This window comes from Taudactylus pleione, unplaced genomic scaffold, assembly GCF_031769625.1.
Source record: "Taudactylus pleione unplaced genomic scaffold, aTauple2 ptg000302l, whole genome shotgun sequence".
Classification (NCBI taxonomy): Eukaryota; Metazoa; Chordata; class Amphibia; order Anura; family Myobatrachidae; genus Taudactylus; species Taudactylus pleione.
Window position 1 is genome coordinate 534339 of NW_028284703.1, and position 20897 is coordinate 555235.

Here is a 20897-nt window from a genome sequence, read left to right on the forward strand (position 1 = left end):
TTATAATTGTTAAGATGGCAAATGCATTATCATAGTCAAGTACAGATTTTGTTATGAGAACCTGCTTTGTGCTATTTTGGGAAGGTGGATTAATCTGAAGCCATAACCACAATCATTTCTTTGTAGTGTTTATTGTTGTAGTGTATTCTACTTTAAGCTTAATAAATCTTTTTTTTATTTTTTTTATACTTCCCTGATGTTGACCAGATAAAATATTACTTGCAAACTTGCGTTTACCACTCACTGATTTAGACCATTTAATTTAATAACAGGAGAGACTCTTATTCCTTATATGGTGCCTCGACACAGACTCATTAAGCTTTGTTTTCCAGCTTTCTACATATCACATTCCTGATGGAAGCGCTGATAGAGATTTTAACTCTTAAAGACATGTTGTAGGTTTAGTCTGACCTAGAGCCCATCACTATATGAAGAACATGAGTAGCATAAACTATGTGGTAATAAAATCTATTTTAGCACATAAGAATGTTTTTCCTTGTGCTATTGTATGCCTGGCTAACACCCTGGGAGCCAGGTAGCTGCACCAGTATATCCTGCACACATCCGGATTACTTTGCTTGTGCCAAGTTATTGACATAGTGCAGGAGGCCTGCCATCTTTCAGCCTTTGGCTTTGACTACATGAGATTAGTGTTATACATGAATTTATTTAGTAGTTTTTGGTAAAAAAAAAAAAAAAAAGTTTGACCCATTTCTGCGAGTCAGCAATGTTATCCACTGCACAACTGTGCTACCCCATTACTAGCTTTATAGGTACCGCAAATGCATGCTGCGAGGGTGCTTCAATAACTAATGTAAGAAGACCTCTCATTGCATAAATGTATTCATCTCGTACATATATGTATAATCAATATTATGGCCCCATACTTGTTTAAGCATTTGTTCCAATGGTTCACCAAGGCATCTATCCCGGCATAGAAGAAATCAAAGTCAAGCTCCTGAAGCCAGGACATGGCGGCTTGCTGAACTTCACGGTCTGTTATGAATCGCCTTCCACTCAGGTGCTTCTTCAGTGGTCCAAAGAGATGGAAATCACTCGGTGGCTGGTCAGGACTGTAGGCAAGTTGATCCAGTACCTTTCAGTGGTAGCACCGTATCAACTCGCGCATGTGGTCGGCTAAGTGTGCCCTGGCGTTATCGTGGGGACGATGCTTGTCTCCACGTCATGGATGCTTGCTTAGTCTCCAGTGTCACATGATGCGCCCATGTTTCATCACCTGTTACAAAACACTGCAGGAACTGCACCCCCTCCTCATGGTACTGCGTCAAGTGCACGAAAGACATCCCATCTCATTGGTTTTGTGAACTTCTGTGGATTGCTTCCGTACCCAGCGTGAACACTTTTTTTTTTTTCCTGTACCCCATTTGCTCATAAACAATGTGTACAGTACCCTCTGAGATGTTCAGTTCGTCAGCAATATCACTAACTCAGAAGCATCTGTCCTCCTGAATCAAACCTTCAATGCCACACATATTGCCATTTGTGATGGATGTGCTTGGCCATCCGGTTCGTTGCTAATCTTGAACGTCTGTCCTGCTGTTATCAAAGACAGTGCACCAAGCCTCTTTCCGTGACACGACGTGATCACCGTACACCTTGACAAGTTGGCGATGAATTACAGCTGCTGATGTGCCCTTTAGATGCAGAAATCTGATCACACTAATCACCTCAATGTGGGACTATGTTTTCGCCAGCCCCGCCATCCTACAACTGGTATTGCGACAGTATGATGACTGTGATGAAGCGCAGTCTAATGGCCGTGAGGGGAAGCAGTGGTCTGTTTGGCCTGGAGGGAAATTAGAATGAACTAGTGAACATTACACATGAGGTCTTGTTACCTTATTGAACCACCCTCGTGTATACAGCTGGATTCTTAGAAAAACTGTTCTCTGTTCTGTAGGCAATAGTCACATGTCCTAGCACAATGGTAATAATGGGTTATAACCAGTATACAGGGCATGGGACCTGTCACCTTACACAAATGCATGCTGTATCAGGTTTGACGGATCTCTGCTCCATCTGTGTCTCTTTAGTTACATCATGAGCTGGCTCAATTCTGCTTATTTGCAAATATAGTTAATTATGCTAAGTCAGAGCAACTGATTAATGACGGAGCACGATTCAACATAGCTTTAGTCATCACCAGGACACTGATATCCATAGCTGCTAAGTCTACTGAGTTGTATCTTATTGTTGCTGTGATTTAAGTCCAACTGTGAGGGGCATTTTCTACTCTGTTCAAGTGATTGTGTGTGTGACCAGCTATGGGTGGGCAATAAGCGGTCCTCCAGCTGCTGTTGAACTACATATCCCAGAAATGGTTTTAGCATGCCCTGATACCATAACACTGGCAGGGCATGCTGGAATGTGTAGTCCCACAGCACATGGAGGGCCCCACCCAGGCTTGTGTACCTTATATATTGTAGTAGTGACTTTTTAATGATTAATAAGGTAAAGTGTTATTTCTGATCTGTGTTTACACCTAAGAGATGGGACAGTCTGTAATATTTAAACTAAAAATAAAAACAAAAATGATTTTTAGATATGTAGTTACATGGATAACCAAACTACGATTACTTAGAGCCTATATATCTTATTCAAAGGGCTTGTCTAAGCCCTGTTACAGAGTGTCCAAAGTGTGATTCTGTAGTTTCTTGGCCAAAAATGCTTTTATGCTATTTTGTTTACTAACGTGGTACTACACCATAAGAGGCTGTAATACTCTGTAATTCCTAATCACTGTATTAGGGAGCGATTCAAGAAGAAGTAACCCTTTATTTGAAATGTGAATGGCTATGAAAAGCCTGTACTGTATATATGACTATCTGATATGCACCTCACAGTAATAATTGCATTATCCCATTTATGATTAACATACAGAACTGCACTAATGGCCTTTATAAATCTATTTTCATGGTATGCCTGCTGTAATGAATGTGCCTTGTCTTCCAGTTCATAACTGGACGGAAGAGGAGACGTTACAGTGGCTGTTTGAGTTTGTGGAGCTCCCGCAGTACGAGACGAATTTCCGAAAAAATTCTGTGAAAGGAACAACTCTGCCAAGGTAATCACTTCTGTCCCTCTATACTAAACCTTTCACCAAATCCCATCCTACGTGCTGACCATGAAACATGACACCGATCCTGCACGTCGCGCGTATGACACTTTTACATGTGATATGGAATGCCGAATCCTAGGAAGCAGGTAATGGAAGTGATCGGTTCTCTGTCACTTGGAAACCATTATGAGGTTCGATTCAAAAGTAATGAGAATGCCTCTGTTTTTGTGTCCCATAGACGTGGCAACGCTATGCTGGTTATTGTGAAGCTCATACATCTATGTGTCTGAACCTGCGGTAGGACTGCCGTAGTCTACTTTTTTTGGTCACAGCGAGAGGAAGATCTTTGTTCGTTTCGTGATGGCGGATGAGGAAGACGTGTCTGTGAGATTATGTCAGAGATGTGTGATTTTAAATTTTGTGTTAAACTTGGAAAAAGCGGAAATGTTTCCATACATTGGACTGTTGTTTGGATTCCGGATCATAATTACGAATCCACGATTCATCACACGTCACAATCGATGTCAGGAAATCGGGTATCCTCTCCGACATTCGAACAGTGTTTTTACACGATTCAACTTGTCACATCTGCTCTTCTGAGAGATTTATGGGTAACCCACCTGGCACACATGCGATGCATTTTCAGTTCCTTTGTCACAACTAGCTTACATAAAAACCTACTAGTGCAAAAGTTCTTTTCCACATTTCCCTTTCCCTAATTTACTCCTTTCTCACAATATGCTGAACTCTTTCTAGTGAGATGTCAAGTGAAGCCGAAAGTTTGCGTAGAGTTATCCTTCTGTCACTTTGTAACATCGCAGCAGCTTTGGCAATGTTGACACCTGTAACCGCGGTGGATGGTCTCCCAGAACGCGATTCGCCAGTCACTCGTGTATTACCCTCTTTGAAGTGCTTCCACCACCGAAATACTGCATCGCTGCTATTCGTTTCTCCACCGTATGCTTGCCGTAACATTTCATGAGCTTTACTTCCAAGTTTAACACAGAATTCAATCACACACCTCTGACGTAATCTCAGACATGTCTTCCTCATCCACCTTGATGAAATGTACGAAGATCTTCCACTCGCTGAGACCAAACAAAGACTACGGCAGTCCAACCGCATGGTCAGACACATCGATGTATGAGCTTCACAATAACCAGCATAGCGTTGCCACCTCTACCTATGGGACAGAAAAACAGAGGCCGTCTCATTACTTTTCAATCAGCCCTCATATGTTTAACAGTAACATCTTCTATGCTGAGTTTTCTCAAGACGTTTTGTTAAAATCTACTTGTGTAACACGTACGGCTTATAGATAGGCCATACTGTGTGCTTTGCACTCTGTATGTAAAAGCTGCTTGATCTTTCATGTTCTCAGTGGTTGCCAGGGGCTGTCATTTTTAATACTGGAAAACATTTGTGTTGAAGTAGAGCTGGTATCTTGGCAAGCAGGTGGCAGGTCCGGTCCTTTCCTGGTAACTAACCTCAGGGTTCGGACATTTTGGATAAGTGGATGCTAACAAAGATGTCCTTAAAGTGAGCTGTGTCCTGGAAACCTGAAGGCTTCCATGTAGACTGGAAAACATGCAGTACCTTTGCTGTCGTACTCAGACCCAGGAACAGTCCTCTCATCTTTCTGAGGGAGAAAGGGAGAGGACATCTTTCTGTGGCAAGGGAGAAGTTTTAGATGTTAGGTTTCTGTCACCCTCCTGTACAGGTCAGTGTTATACTGTACTTTTCATATGGCTGATTGGTGCACTTTAACGCCAGTGCCAGATACCCATTAGCTGTTACTGTCTTTGTGGCCTCTTTCTATGCTGCCATTAAGTTGGTAACTGGTAACTTTCACATCTTAATAATAGAACCAACGCAGTCCACTGGGACATTCAGATATCCTATTGTGCAATTATATTATTTTCTTTTACTCTTTAGTATTAATTTTCACAATCATACTTCTGATGGAGGCCAAATTAAGTCAATTTTGTCTTCAGTAGGAAATTGTTAGTGCCCAGTGTAAATATAGCTTCCCCAAGAATATGATTCAATACTTATGCACACCGTATATTCAGGTTTTTGTTTCTTCATCTGCTTTTGTAACATGAAACAATGTAATTTCTAAAAAAAAAAAAACCCATATTGAAGAAAATTGGTCATGGGTCTGATTGCTATAGAGCAGGGGTTTTCAGCTCCAACCTTTATGTACCCCCCCCAACACATCATGTTTTCTGACTGTAGAAACAGGTGGAATAATTACTTACTCAATAAAATGGATCAAATCACCTGTGCATGATTAAAGAATAGCTGAAAACATGGCCTGTTGGAGGTACTTGAGAATTGGCATGGAAAACCCTTCTACAAGTGCATTTGAATATTAAATGACTGCCCTGTAAGCAAATGATGTCCGATCCATATTGCAGTGAAATATGTTCTCGTCTGTTTTTTTTTCCCATGTGCAGAATAGCTGTGAATGAGCCGGCATTTATGATCACACACCTGAAAATTGTGGATCGAAGCCACAGACAGAAACTGAACCTTAAGGCGTTAGATGTTGTCTTGTTTGGACCACTAACAAGTTAGTATTAATAGAGTTAAACTGTTCATAGTGACTAAACGATGTATCTGTTCTGTATGGCGTGACCGACGTAAACATTATTTTTACAGGACCTCCTCATAACTGGGTGAAAGATTTTGTACTGACCATTTCTATCGTCATTGGTGTTGGAGGATGCTGGTTTGCCTATACCCAGAATAAGACGTCTAAAGAACATATAGCGCAGATGATGAAAGACTTAGAAGGGCTGCACAAAGCTGAGCTAAGTCTCTTTGAATTACAGGAAAGGTAGGATCATGGCTTATGGGGTTACATGGGAGAATCCTGTTTAATGTTAATGAGCATCTCTTTCATTAAAGCTAGTTTGTTTCGTATTGGTCCTTAAACATTAGTTTACCCATTTCTGCGATGTTTGGTCCTGGTGTCCTCAAATCTTCTATTTGCAAATAAAAACATATATTTGCCTTTGTCTATATTTGCATTAGTGCTATCTAGTCTTCAGCATGCTTCAGATTTGCATCAATATGTATATTATATGTCACATACACCCAACCACGCTGACACGTGAGCTGCTTCCCTGTGGCTTCTCTCATTATGGTCCTAATCACAGTCTATGACAATAATAGGTGTATCCCTGCTTATAGGCAGTAACTGATGAGGTTTTCCTTCAGGGCAGCAGATATGATCCCGGAACAGAGTGAGCTATATGAGAAGATACTTCAGCGATGTGCCAGGAGATGTACACACCCGTGGGTTCCCCTGTGGGATGGGCACCCCTGGTGGAGCATGTATTAAGGCTCGAATGTTACATGCAGATCTGTCATACAGAGCACTCTATTCTAAAGGTGCGTACACACTGGGCGATAAAGTGGACGACTGAATGATAACGATATCGTTATCGTTCAGTCATCCACTTTATCGTCCATTTTTAATCCCAAAAAGATGAACGATAACGACGACGCGCATTCCCGCGGGTCGTTCGTCATCATCGTTCATCGGGCTGACATGCAGGCCAACCTGACGTTGTCGTCTGGTTGCTTCATGTCAGGCAATGGGGGAGAGAACCCGGCGCTGAACAATATCGTTAATGATATCGTTCAGCGGCTGTGCTCAATGTCATGAACGACATTGAGCACAGCCTGCCGGGGACACACTAGACGATATCGCTCAGGGAGCATATCGTCTAGTGTGTATGCACCTTTAGATAGATTCAAACTTCTCTGCACTGGTTAAAAAACAAAGCCGGTATGTTCTGGCAGATGACTGGTGTTTACCTGTGTCACATTATTTGCTAACCACATACCAGGTTCGCATGCCATCCGCCTATCACAGTTTGGCCATCCAAGTGTGACAGAGTAAACAATGTGCAAACAGATACCGATGAGCTAGGCCAAGGGGTCTGCACCTGTTCATTTCTGGACCTTTTATTTTTTTAATTTAATAAGCATTGTGAGCAGCTTCTCTCATGCAGGTGGTATATATGGAACCTGCCCGTATAACCGGGAGTACATTTGCTATTTGGGGGCATATTCAATTAGGTGCGAGAAGTCCCATACTTTTCGCATGCCGGACTTTTTGCCGACATCGCTGGTTTTCCATGCGGAAAAGTATCGCGCTTGTCCCCGCTTATCCCCGTATTCAATTTGAAATCGCCTAAAACGGGACCTGGTGAATTCGAACCTGGCGTAAAGTCCTGTCAGATTTGGGGAAATCAGCCTGACACCCCCCCAAAAAAGGACTGACATTGGGGATAACTATAGATACCCCCGAATAGGCCTGCTGAAGGTATTTGGGGTACTTAAATGATCTCAATAGCTGCTAATTAGCGTCTTTGCTAAATGCTATTCTTCACCACTTTAGCAGTGTTGTTTGCAGAAAATAAGTAGCCCCAGCAAATTGAAAATGGGTACTAGCATATTTTAAAGTTGCTATAGTGAAGTTTTAAAAATCGTAAAAAATCCACCTGTCGCAAACACCTGCAAACCTAAAAACTCCTGGGGCATACTTGGGGGGGCCCCCATGGAGTCTATTTCGCTAGTTTTTAAGTTTGTCCCCCAACTTTGTAATTTTTCGCCCCCTTTTTCAAAGTAATTTTTTGGGGTAAGTATTTTTTAAACTTTTTTTTTTTAACAGTTTACCTTTGGGGGGCTGTCCCGTGGGTGCAGGGTGGTTCCCACAAGTTTGCATCCCAAAACCCTAATTCTGCACTTTTTTCAACAGCTTTTATAGGCGAATCTTTTTTTTGCCTATTCCAATGCATTGACTTTCTGCGCTGGCGAAAAGCCTTTGGAATTGAATGCAGGGATAAGTTTTCGCCTGGCGAAATTATTTCACCGGTGAAACTTTTCAGCAGAAATGGGCTTTTTGTACCTAATTGAATACGGCCCATAGTGCGATCATGGATGCTCAGTAAGTAACACTCATCACTGTTCAACCCTGACCCAAGTTCTATATATGAACAGCTGCCCCATGCATGGAGTTTTAAAATACTGTAGGTGCCCTCATTCTGAAATGCTAAATTAATATTATATACTGTACTAAATCTCTATCAGTCTTAAGCTGGGTACACACCTGAAAGATATATCTGCAGATCGACTGATCTGCAAATTATTTCTGCAGATGATGGTTGATCATACACACTGAACTGCCATCTGGCCAGGGGTCCTGCTGGCCGGGGGTCGCGTACACCCCCCTCCTCGGGGGCCTGTGCACCAAGTGTATGGGCGGTTGTCTGACCACCCGTATGTACAGCACAATGGGCAGATGCATCTGCAGATATATTTGCCATCAGCTGTGCTGCACAGCCGACGCAATATATCTGTGAACGACGCCAATAACATACATATCGTCTGTACACAATGTCCGACACGCACAATGTATCAGTCGTTCAGTTGAATGGCCGAACAGTCTTCATGAACTAATGAAATGGCATCCATCGTAGTGGGAGTGGTTTCCTATATTACTGAGTGAGAAATAGCACTAAGGCGGATGTGTTATGGAGTATTACCTTTTTCTGAACATTAAACCGTAGACAGTCGAAAGTGATTAATGATGTAGGATGGATGCTCACTGCATTCTGGCATATTTCTGTAAACAACTTCTCATTTATTATTTGATAGCATCTCTGACGAGTAAGGAAAGTAATTTCCTTTCTGACGCTTGGTTTAAGTTTTCCAAAACTAAACAGTGATCAAAAGAACATTCATAGATAATTTTTGGTGGTAATGAACACATCATATACATGTTATGACAGTGGGGCACGTTGTACACTGACCAAGAGTTATACATGTGATTTGTTTTTGTTTCTTTTACCTTGTTCATACAAGTTTTGCAAGTCGTGTTCACAGTTTCTTTGCACTTTGTATCTATCTTTTGTACTTTAAGGCTGGATAAAGCTCAGGAAGAAAACAGAAATGTCGCCGTAGAAAAGCAAAACCTAGAGCGCAAGTTAATGGATGAGATTAGTGATGCCAAGCGCGAAGCCCATCGGCTCCGAGAGCTGAGGGAAGGAGCAGAGTGTGAACTCAGTAGACTGAAATATGCAGAAGAGGAACTAGTTCAGGTACAACATCGCCCGGTTACTCTCTCTACCTGTCTATACGCCTACCTCAATTGTAGTGTAACCACTAATTCAAAGTCTTTAGAAAGTTAGCTCTTAAAATTCTGGAATATCTGAAGATTCTGTAAAAGCGACTTTGACATCTGGTTTATTTACAGGACTGTTTTTTGTTAAGATAAAATGAAACACCCTTACAAACTATTTACAGCAGACCGTTTTAGTGCTCTCTGGAACTGTCGGCTTGTCGGCAACATTCGGGTTCACTAGGGTACAGTAGATAAGACCCATTGATGGTTAACTACTGATGGTCTTGCCATCGATGGCAGAGATCCAATGGTTCCCTGTTATGGATACCTAATTAAAACCTCTATGCAATCCTGCCTATACCTTCTAAAATTGTCGCTATTTAGCGTAATGAGTCGCACAGTAAATAAATGCTTTCAGACTTTGAATGTGGTTCCAAAGCACAAAAAGTTATTATTCAATATAAAAACAGATGGTTACACGCTGTGATCTAAAGACAATTAGCGCAAATAAATCATACAGACCCAAGGTACAGTTGTTATATACGCACGCGCTCTGGGCCCAGATACCGGCATCAGCATTAGAAACCTCCGTCAACAGCACAGCAAGAAGACTCAAGACTGGGGTCAGAGAGTGCACATATATACTCTTACAGAGATAGGCAATACAATAGACAAGTTTGGCATGATTCCATTGGTTCTTCTTAAAGGTGCTTCTGTTACAGGATAGTTCATAGGTCAATTCGAATGGACACAAACAGCCTCTAACAACCCTTTGTGTCCTTTTTCCCGCTGCATGCTAATCTAAGCTGCTAACATTACAGAGTACATTTTAATGTTTTAACTCTCTATAGTACATAGTTTGCAGACGCATGTTGCGATCTTCTCACCGATGATACCGGAAATCTGTGGAGACACAGTGGATCAGTACAACACCAAACACGGTCTGCTTACCATGTACTAAACCTTAGATATCAAATAACCTTTATTACACAACATTAATAATTACTGCATAAACCTTGGATATTACACTTTAATGCTAGGCAACCTTCTATGTAAGTGTGCAGTATGTAAATATTGGGGAATTGGGAAAAGACGCTAGTTAGCGTTGTGCGATTGTGTTTTGTGGAGTACACCATGGTACGTGTTTTGCAGGGATAATCATTTTATATGTTTTAATGACTGTATTTGTATGGTGAGGACCTTTAATGTCTTTCTATTGCGTGGGAATCGCACAACGCTAAATAGCATCGCTGTATGTACTTATAATGGCGAGTTTCACCAAAATGGCGCCTGGCGGCAAGTCGCAAAATGGCGTCTCATTGCCATTCGCAAAATGGTGTCGCCCCGATCTAATTTTACACTGATCCTGTCTCAGCCAATTATCCGGCTTCGACACTGTCATCAATGGCATACTAGGAACCGATGGATTTTTTCTGGTTACAGATGTCACAGGGCTTAGCGGGACGCCCACCTGTGGTCCACTAGGTGCTGATTGGTCTGTGGCCCGCTGTGCCCCCCAGCAGTGGTGCCCATCGAGGATTGCAAACCATTCATCTTTCACCATAGATGGTTTTGTGCCATCGACTGTAATTACTGATGGAACCGATGGCTATACCTAGGTTCTACAGACAACAGCCGACAAGCTGAGACCAATACGACCTCTGTTTTAGTTTCTGCTTCATTATGTTCGGAGTTGTTCTATTGAAAATGAATCACTGGTGATACATGCCTGACTTTATTTACAAATGTATATGGTTGGGGAGAGTTGATAAAATAAACTCTGCAATACAAACAAAATGTGATGTGGTGTGGTTAGAGAGATGGGAGTAAGAGGGCTTAAAAAATGCAGTAATTAGTAAACGAGGTACACAACTAAAAGAAACCCAAATAGTTATGTCGCTAAGAAAATTCCAATGTGATAATGCCAGGGAAAGGGTTAGATACATGCACAGTAAAGTTCACTACGTCATCAGTGCCTTTAATTGTAAATCAACTACTCCTAATGCATATTATATTCATTTATAACAAAACTAGTTTACATCTGTTTATTGCTTTGCTGCACAAGTACTTGATTGATATCTTCATTGCTGCACAATAACTCTTCACTGTTCATACTGCATAGCTGTCTATGAGCCATAGCAGCAAATAGAATACCTTCTAATTTACCCCTAAGAGTGACTGGGAATCATTCTATGCAGGGATGGGGAAGAAATAGAGGGGGGTACTTACCTAAAGGTCCCAAATTAATAGTTGATGTTGCTGGGGGAGGGCTTGACGACGTAATAGCACCAATGATGTGATGATGACCTTTAGTCCTATCCCCTACAGGCAGAGCACTGCAGACATTTTCAAAAGCCAGAAAATGATGCAGAGAGCTCTAAAAGTTCTCTGTCTCCCCATCCTGAGAGGTACATTGGTATGATAGAGGAATCCTCACTTGCAAATGAGTGACTTGTGACATGCTCCACAGCAATCATTATGAAGTTCAGACATGTTCCCCATCCTGGCTTTAATAAACTCGGAGGAACTCTTGTTTGAAATAGGGGAGTCACTACTTTCAGTGTGCCCCCCTCAATTTCCTACAGAAAGCAATGGTTCTAATGCCCACATCTCCCCCTTTCTGGTATCAATAAAGAGGGTTCCCTTTATATGGGTATCTGGATGACCGGTTGAAAAGGGTAAACAATAGGTCAAAAGGGACAAATGGTTGACACAAAAGGTTGACATTATATTTTTCTGGGTTTTTTCCAACATTTTTAAGGTTAGGCTTAGGCGCCAGGGGGAGAGCAATCGGGCTTAGGCGCCAGGGGGAGAGCAATCGGGCTTAGGCGCCAGGGGGAGAGCAATCGGGCTTAGGCGCCAGGGGGAGAGCAATCGGGGTTAGTCACTGGGGGTAGGGTTAGGTGCCAGCTGGAGGATTAGGGTTAGTCACTGGGGGGGAAGGCCAGGTGGAGGGTTAGGGTTAGGTACCAGGGGAAGGGTTAGCTGCCAGGTGGAGGGTTAGGGTTAGTCACTAGGGGGAGGGTTAGGCGCCATGTGGAGGGTTAGGATTAGTCACTAGGGGGAGGGTTAGGCGCCATGTGGAGGGTTAGGATTAGTCACTACGGGGAGGGTTAGGCACCAGGGTTAGGGTTATGCTACTGTTAGGGTTAAACACCAGGGGGATGGTTAGGATTATTCTTAAAATAAATAAATAAATAAAAAAAGTCGACCACTTTTGTGTCAACTTTTTGATCCTGTTGACAATTTGGTGTCGACCTAACACCTGTCGATCTCGTATACCACACCCCTTCATATGATGCGGTCGTTTATATACGTGTTATGCATTGTAGGAGCTACCTTATTATTCCTACACATTTCATGTGTTTCATTTAAACATGTAAAAAAACAATGATGATCTCAAGTACAGATTATATCATGAGAGCCTTTTGCGTAGAATCCAGCCTTTTGCTGTTTTGGAAACACAGATTAATGCAGAAGTACGGAACACAAAGTACTTCTCGGTGGCTAGAAAAAAATGCACATTTGCTGTTGGTATACTTTCTTACAATATCAATTAAAAAAGAAATGCTTTAATGGCCACTGTGGGTAAATTTATATTTGCCACGTGAAAAGTGATAAGCAAACGAACATTAACTTCTAAAAAAAAAAAAAAGATGATCTAATTTCCCTGTGTACGGCAGATAAAATGACTTCTATTGATGTACGCTTTTTGACCAGTCTAAAAAGGGCGAAAATAGTCTCAGCAGTAACGGATGGAGCTGGATCCTATGTACAAGACTTCCAGCTAGCTACACAACACAGAGGCCTGGACAGAATATCTACTTTAATGTGCAGACATTTTAGAACATACAAATGCTGCTACAGGAGACACAATAAAGTCTTTGCAACCGTCTGGTGAAAAAACCAGGATAAATAATATAACGAGTTAAGGAACTGTGAGCACACTCTGATATAGGCCCGTATTCAATTTGAGCCGAGCCGAGTTAACTTAACGCGGCCCGGACTTAACGCTGGCTTCGCCTTTTTTCCAGGCGTTAAAGTAAGTCACACCACTTGGGAATGGTCAGTAGCCGGAGCCAATCAGCATCCGCTCTACAGTCAGCGCGGCCGCTGATTGGCTCTCGGGACTGCCAGCTCTGTGGATGTGCCGTCAGCTGGCATTCGGGAGATATGAGTATGTGTGGCAACACACATACTCATAGCTAGTTCGTGGATCGTGTAGTCGTGTGTGTTTATTTTGCCAAGTACGTGGATTACTGCGGAGACTAGCGCCAGGATATAGGTGAGTATGATTTTTTTTTTTTATTTGCAGGGCCATGTTTGTGGGATATTCTACGTGGAGAAGGGGACAGATTCATCTGGTATAGGTAAGTATGTGTGAATGGGTAGGTGTGTGTAATAAAGTTATACTGTTACGTTGTGTGGGTGTTTGTCTTTTTTTAACTATTTATTTTACAGTGAAAATACAGGTACCGCATGTCTGCTGGCACTTGTAGTTCCAGAAGTGCAAAATGGCAGGCATGCTGGTACTTGTAGTTCCACTGTAAAGTACAGTAGTGTTACATTATTTGGCCCCCCTATTACCCCCATACCCACCGCTCCAGGGGTATGGGGATGAGCCCCAGGCTTCAGCGTAAGTCTGTGGTGCTCGGGAGAGGGTGGACCCTTTTTTGGAGGGTCCCCGAGATCACCGGCTTGCGCTGACCGACTTGGGGTGTAATGCTTTGGACCTGGAACCACGGTGATTGGGTCTCCAGGCTGTGGCATTACACCCCAGTCGGTTGGGTCTGGTGCTGGTCTTAAATATAGGGGGTACCCCACGTCTTTTTTGCCCCCTATATTTAAAACCAGCACTAGTCCCTGCAGCCTTGTGTTGGTTTCTAAAATACGGTGGAACCCTACATGTTAAAAAAACAGGAATTTTCGGGAAATATTCTAGGGACCCCCCTAAAGATGTGTAGACATGGGGGGTTCACTATGGATACCCCCATTTTGAAGGAAGTCGGGGTTTCTAATAGCCGCGTCAGGTGCATAAATGCGACTTTGAATAAGGTGATGCAGAAGAGCATTTTGGGGCAAAACAACTATGGACATCAAATTTGGGGTACTTAAAAATGGGGTTCAGCATATTTTAAAGTTGCTAAAGTGACTTAAAAAAATGTGAAAAACCCACCTGCTGCAAACACCTGCAATCAAAAAAAACACTTGGGGCATACTTGGGGACCCCCCCAGAGTAAAGTTCGCTATTTAAGTTTGTACCCCTCCTTTTTTTTTCTTCGTCCCCTTTTTCAAAGTAAATTTTTGGGCTGCCCTTAATTTTTTTTTTTTTTTTTGACAGATTACCTTTGGGGGACTGTCTGAAGGCTGCACGGGGGTTCCCGAAATGTTGCACCCCAAAACCCCAATTCTGCACTTTTTAACGCCTGCCATTCATAGGCGATACTTTAACGCCTATTACATTGCATTGACTTAACGCCTAGGCAGAAAGTCTTTCAAATTGAAAACTAAAACAGGCGATTATGACGCCATCAGCGGTAAATTACCGAGAATCCGGACTTAACGCCTCAAATTGAATACGGCCCTTAGTGGGATAAAACATTAGAATTTGGAAAATGGATTGCACATTTAGAAAGGACCTACATATGCAATTCGCTGTGCAAATTTGCCATGAAAACGACTCTAATCACAATGAAATAAATTAATATCCTTCAAAACCAGAATCTGTGGGGTCAATTCAATTAAGAGCAATCTATAAATTAGTATTGTTAGGAAGAACAGGTTTCTAATTACAGCTAAATATACTCTGTCTGTTTGTGCATATATCAAAGTAATGAATATTTGGTGTTTGTAGGTTCGCATGGCTTTGAAGAAAGCTGAGAAGGAATTTGAGCTGAGAAGTAACTGGTCTGTCCCTGAGGCTCTGCAGAAGTGGCTGCAGCTAACGCACGAGGTGGAAGTACAGTACTACAACATCAAGAAACAGAATGCCGAAATGCAGCTAGCAATTGCTAAAGAGGAGGTGATGGCAATTCTCTGTACTATATTGCCAAACTTGTATTTGTAAATGTTTACTCTCTCATACCATTATAGAGAAGGCTGTGATGGAAAATCACACGTCACCTTGTTTTATTTATTACAGACACTTTCTATATTGTTTCCACTAAAATGTTTTTTGTGTGACATCTGTTGGCCCGTATTAAACATTATTTACTACCAAACGGTGTACGTGAACCCGCCGAGGCTGCCATTTAAAAAGATCTATCCAATATTAGCTGGGAAGATGGGGAAATGTGGTTGGAGCGTGACCAGAACATGCCTGTGTGTCCAGACACGCACATGTATATGTTAGCAATATCTGACAGGGAATCAGTATGTACGACGCTAGATGTCCGGCAGGGGTGAAGATCCCGACAGTGGATTTAGGTAAGTAATGCTAACCCTCCCTTAGGGGTGCCTAACCTCCCCCCCAGTGCCTAATTCTAACCCCCCGCTAAGTGCCTAAACCTAACCCCCCGTCCCCGCAGCCTAAACCTAAGTTTCCCAGGGGGATGCCTAACCATAACCTCCCCCCGGGATGCCTAACCCCAACCCCCCCCTTTCCCTAGCCCAACCCTCCCGGCGGGGTGCCTAGCCCTAAGTCCACCCGGGAGCACTAAAACCTAACCCCCCTCCCCCCCCCACGGCTGTCCGCGCCCGGCATACCTTCGTTCGCTATACCGGGCATAGTACCCTGCCAGGATTTGACAGACGGGAGGCCGGCGGTCGGCATTTCGACAGTCCGTTTCCTGACCGCATCCCACTGACAGCTGCTCCGTGGGAAGCACAGGCCCCATGTACGGACTACTGATCAGATTCACTTCCATGAAAAAGTTGATTTTTAGAATCCAGTGCTGATATGTACTGTATTGCCCTATCCATTCATAGCAATTATAGATAAAGTAGTTTCTGTAATAGTGAGTTTCTGTCTGCGCCTCCCTGATATGTGCAGCAGTTTATCAATTGTCATCTTGCCATTTGTTCCCTGAGCCTCCTAAATCAAATATATTTAAACCAGCTGTTTGTTTTTCCTTCTCTATATACTCAAGATTGTGTAACTCTGCAGCACTGGATAGTCAGCATTACAATTGTACGTAAGTCATGCCCACTTACTGCAGAAAGTTCACAAGGACCCTAACCCACCTGTGTGGAGGCTGAGCTGCCCTGCTGCTCCTGTGGGCAGGAAAAACAGACTACTACTAATAGGACAGGTGATACCTCTAAGGGCCTAAAGCTCTAGCAAAGTTAAGGAGCACCTGTATGGGTTAACACCGATCCACTTTTGCAATGGTGGGGCAAGCGTATGAATTTGCAAGACCTGCAATTGTAGCTTAAAGCTGGCATATACCAGACCAACTTTTCCCCCAACTATCCAACTAGCTGGTTGGTTGGCATGTTAATCCGGTAATTCAATCAGCCATTTCCCAAACACTGGAAAACGGACGAAAGCTGCTGTTCAGACAATCAAATCTATATCTAACCAACGTGCCTGAGTGACCTCTTATGTGTTTTCTGGTGTTTCCGAGCAAATTGCTGATCTTCTCTGAGTTGGGGGCACTGTCCAGCATTTGTTGTGGTAATAAAAAAAATAAATATATGTAATATTGTTTTCTTAATTATATTTCTAGAAGTTTATATATCTAAAGCTGGGTACACACTTCACGATGTGTATGCCCAGCGCCTGCACGATGTGTATGCCCAGCGCCTGCACGATGCAGTGATTTAGCAGCTTGGCATCGTTCATCTCATCGTCCCATCTACTATGCAGCACAGCAGATTGAAAGATGCAACGAGCGACCTGAGTGCATGTGCGATCGGGTGTACAGACTATGCGATCCACACGATATATCGCTCCGATCCGCATCAGAACGATATATCGTGCAAGGGATCGCATAATGTGTACCCTGCGTAAATCACTTTGGGATGTTGCCTGGACTTTCTCAGTTAACAATTGTTTAGTTAATGTTTTAGATGTAAAACGTTCTGTTCTCTGCATAGTGAGGTTCATGCAACAAATTCTCTGTCCCCCTATTATTGTACTATACGGCAATCCTTTGGGATACATATTTATTCAGTCCTCCCAGTTCTGTGCTGACTGTACAGTGAGATTATGTAATGCTACTGATCAGCCTGATCACATGAAGAGCAGACACACCGATGGTCGTCCTATTTTGCCATTTATTTGTGTTTTAGGCAGAAAAAATAAAGAAGAAGAGAAGCACAGTATTCGGGACACTGCACGTTGCGCACAGCTCATCTCTGGACGAGGTGGACCATAAAATTCTTGAAGCAAAGTAAGTAATTGTCGCTGTGACATTTAAACACTTAATCATGAAATGTGTAACAATTTCTGCTGCGTTTCCTCCCGCGGTCACCCGGCTACCAGCACCAGGGGAGAGCAGGCACAATTAAATGGCCAATGACTGATCACCATGTTTATGATAGCAGGCTATTACAAGACAATGAGGGAGATGTACTAAGCCTTGGACAAAGAGAAAGTGAAGGCAGTTAGCTGGGTACTTTATCTCTCATGTTACAGGCTGTGTTTGAAGAATGTCACAAAGCAATAGGCAGCGCTTGTAGCATTTAATTAATGAAAAATATTTTAATATGCAGATATAAATAAATACTCAATAGTAAAAATAGCTGAATAAGTAGTATTCACAGTATAAAATGGAAGAGATCACAAAAAAATGATATAAAATAGTAAAATACCTAAATACCTCACAACATTTGCATGAATATGGATTTCTGGAGGGTGTATAAATATAAAGCAGACACATACAAACTAACTATGATCTAGATTCAATGCCAATATATTGTATCGTATCAAGTACTTTTCACCTGACAATTATACAATTGGTGATCAATCTGAGCCAGTGTAGGGTGTTTAGTCAACTGACTGAGTGTTGTGTCCCGATGAAAAAAAGGAAGGTGAGCTCAAAAGTCATGTGTAAATGGGATACCCGTGCATAGGTGCCGTGTCAAGGCACTGCCACCCATAATAGTGTGGATAAACTTGGGACAATCCAGTCCATAATACCCAGGGGATTGACACGGCACCTATGTACAGGTATCCCATTTACACATGATCTTTGAGCTTACCTTCCTTTTTTTTTTCATCGGGACACAAAACTTAGTCAGTTGACTAAACACCCTACATTGGCTCAGATTGATCACCAATTGTATAATTGTCAGGTGAAAAGCACTTGATACGATACAATATATTGGCATTGAATCTAGATCATAGTTAGTTTGTATGTGTCTGCTTTATATTTATACACACCCCAGCAATCCATATTCATGCAATTGTTTTAAGTTTTTTAGGTATTTTACTATTTTATAGGTATGCTAGCTGCTGTCTGTTACTGCATGCAGTGTAATCATGGCAATCATTTTATCTCCTGAAGCTTCGGTTATGTTGAGGTTTATATGCAGCACTGAATGAAAGTTCAGCCACCCCCCTGCCAGTTCTCATCTGTAAGATCAAGTATCCTATGGAATGACGGTGGTAGGAGCAGAATAGTCAGTTTTGTTGTCCAACATGTGATTTGCTTTGTAATAGTTATCAGTGACCAATGTTAATGTTTTTCTTTCTAACGCAAAATGAACTTTATCCATCAGGAAAGCACTTTCTGAGTTAACCACATGTTTGCGGGAGCGGCTCTACCGGTGGCAACAGATTGAGAAGATGTGCGGTTTTCAGATAGTCCACAATTCTGGTCTACCAAACCTGACATCCAGTCTGTACTCTGACCACAGCTGGGTGGTTATGCCCAGAGTTTCTATCCCTCCTTACCCAATTGCCGGGGGAGTGGATGACTTGGATGAGGATACGCCTCCAATCATTTCCCAGTTCCATGGTATGTAGTCTCCTTTCAGCTTTAATCCCTATTGATCAATAATTGCCATTCTCCCTATTTAAATAACCAAACATCTGTTATGTGTGTTAGAGGCAGCTACAGGTATAGTACTCTGCTAGTTTGTTACTGCAGCTAGAACGTTTAATCACTCTTCTCCGTTCCCATAAGGGCGGTGTCACACAGCAGCGATGGGCTGCTTCCTGCTGGGAAAGTACAGAGAGTACAGTGCTCCTTAGATTCATTAAAGTAGCAAACTAAAAAAAAACATAACTGCCCTTCACATAATACAAAACATAATGGCTTTATTTATCCGACATTTGTACAAAAGGAGCCCTTTCTGTCCTAGGACAACAACGCTATGGGATAGTATAAAGATTGCTTTGGAATTTACCTATAATATCCTACATGTTGTATGATTTAACTTTATAAACAGAGCCACCTAGTGTCAGCACACACTGCCAGAGAACATGTACAAATTGCCGTCCAGAAATATTATCAAGTATGTAAGAGTTAGGAGTAATAAAAGTTTTTAATGGTCCAATTGAACTTTTTTTTTTTTTTGCCCTCCTACATATACTCGCTGTATTACCTAGTGTGTACTACATGTTTTTGCTATGGTATGCTCAGAATTCCTCTCCTGTCTCTAAAGGTTCCATCATAAAATCTCATGGAACATTGGCAAGGAGCAGCAGCATGTGTCGTCCTCGACGCAGTGTTATTCCACCGTCCCCCCAGTCTCAACACGTCCTTCAGTCACCTGATCCAGACATCCTCTCTGTGTCCAGCTGCCCTGCTCTATATCGCACCGAGGAGGAAGAGGATGCAATATATTTCATTGCAGAAAAGCAGTGGTATGAGAAATTTTGTCACGCTAATATGCTTAAAAGGTATATTGTATACAGATTTAAGTATACATTGATAAATACACATGCATATATGAAAACATTTCTGGTGGATAAACCGGGTCCACAGGGACCCCTGGACAGTTCATCATGTTTTCCAGATCTTCTAGCTGGCACACAGGTGTATTCGTTACAAACTGTGATCTGGAAAAGATGGACTGTTAGGATCCCTGAGTACCAATTTTGGCTGCTTCTGCATTATAGCATAAATAGTTGCACATGTGATTCACAGAGTCAACAAGTATAAAAGATACACAAAGATTTGGTACATTCACAAAAATTTAGTGTAGGGCTAAGTTATTGGAAAACTAGGGCAATAGCTGTTACTGCTAGTACTGTAAGAGTGATATGTATAATCGGGACCTTTTTTCCAGATAATGGGGGATAAAATGGGTAAAAATTGGCACAGAGGCTATTTTGTTATAGTCCAAATACATCACACCTGTAGCATTATGAAGAGGCTAGATTGGCATGCTTAGGACGGACTCGAGCGGTGAGCTTGATTGAATCGACCTCATAGACTGACAGTCGGTGGGATATCGGTGAATTGGGCTGGCGTGTTTGTGACAAGTCTGTAAGAATTTGGCAGTTATAAGTTTTATAGGATTTTTTTTCTCTGTAATGCCCAAAATGCATTAGTACTATAACTTTGTGGTTTTGTTTTTGCCTTAAGTAGATAATCATAGTTAAGTCCTGTGAACATTGTGGTCCCAGGAGATGCTACCAGGAAGGCTTTAGATGTAGAATCAAGTAATAGCCAGCATTTCCTCTTTTACACAGCGACATCCGGTTTTAGAGCATCTGTTTGCTAAAATATTCAGAAGTTTGTTACTGTATAATATAGGCAAACTTATGTTCTACCACAATGCTCTTCT

At 42.2% G+C, this 20897-nt stretch overlaps 1 protein-coding gene across 2 annotated transcripts in view; it reads left to right on the forward strand.

The window, feature by feature from the left end:
* STIM2 (stromal interaction molecule 2) overlaps positions 1-20897 on the forward strand; it is a 100790-nt gene that overhangs the window by 77824 nt on the left and 2069 nt on the right. The window contains exons 4-11 of one of the 2 annotated variants that reach the window (XM_088482961.1): positions 2974-3085; positions 5539-5654; positions 5744-5921; positions 9018-9195; positions 15073-15240; positions 17451-17551; positions 18882-19120; positions 19770-20007. In XM_088482961.1, the coding sequence (XP_088339087.1) occupies positions 2974-3085; positions 5539-5654; positions 5744-5921; positions 9018-9195; positions 15073-15240; positions 17451-17551; positions 18882-19120; positions 19770-20007 (1330 nt within the window). The remainder of the gene's footprint in view (positions 1-2973; positions 3086-5538; positions 5655-5743; positions 5922-9017; positions 9196-15072; positions 15241-17450; positions 17552-18881; positions 19121-19769; positions 20008-20897) is intronic. The other variant, XM_088482962.1, reaches the window with a different exon arrangement.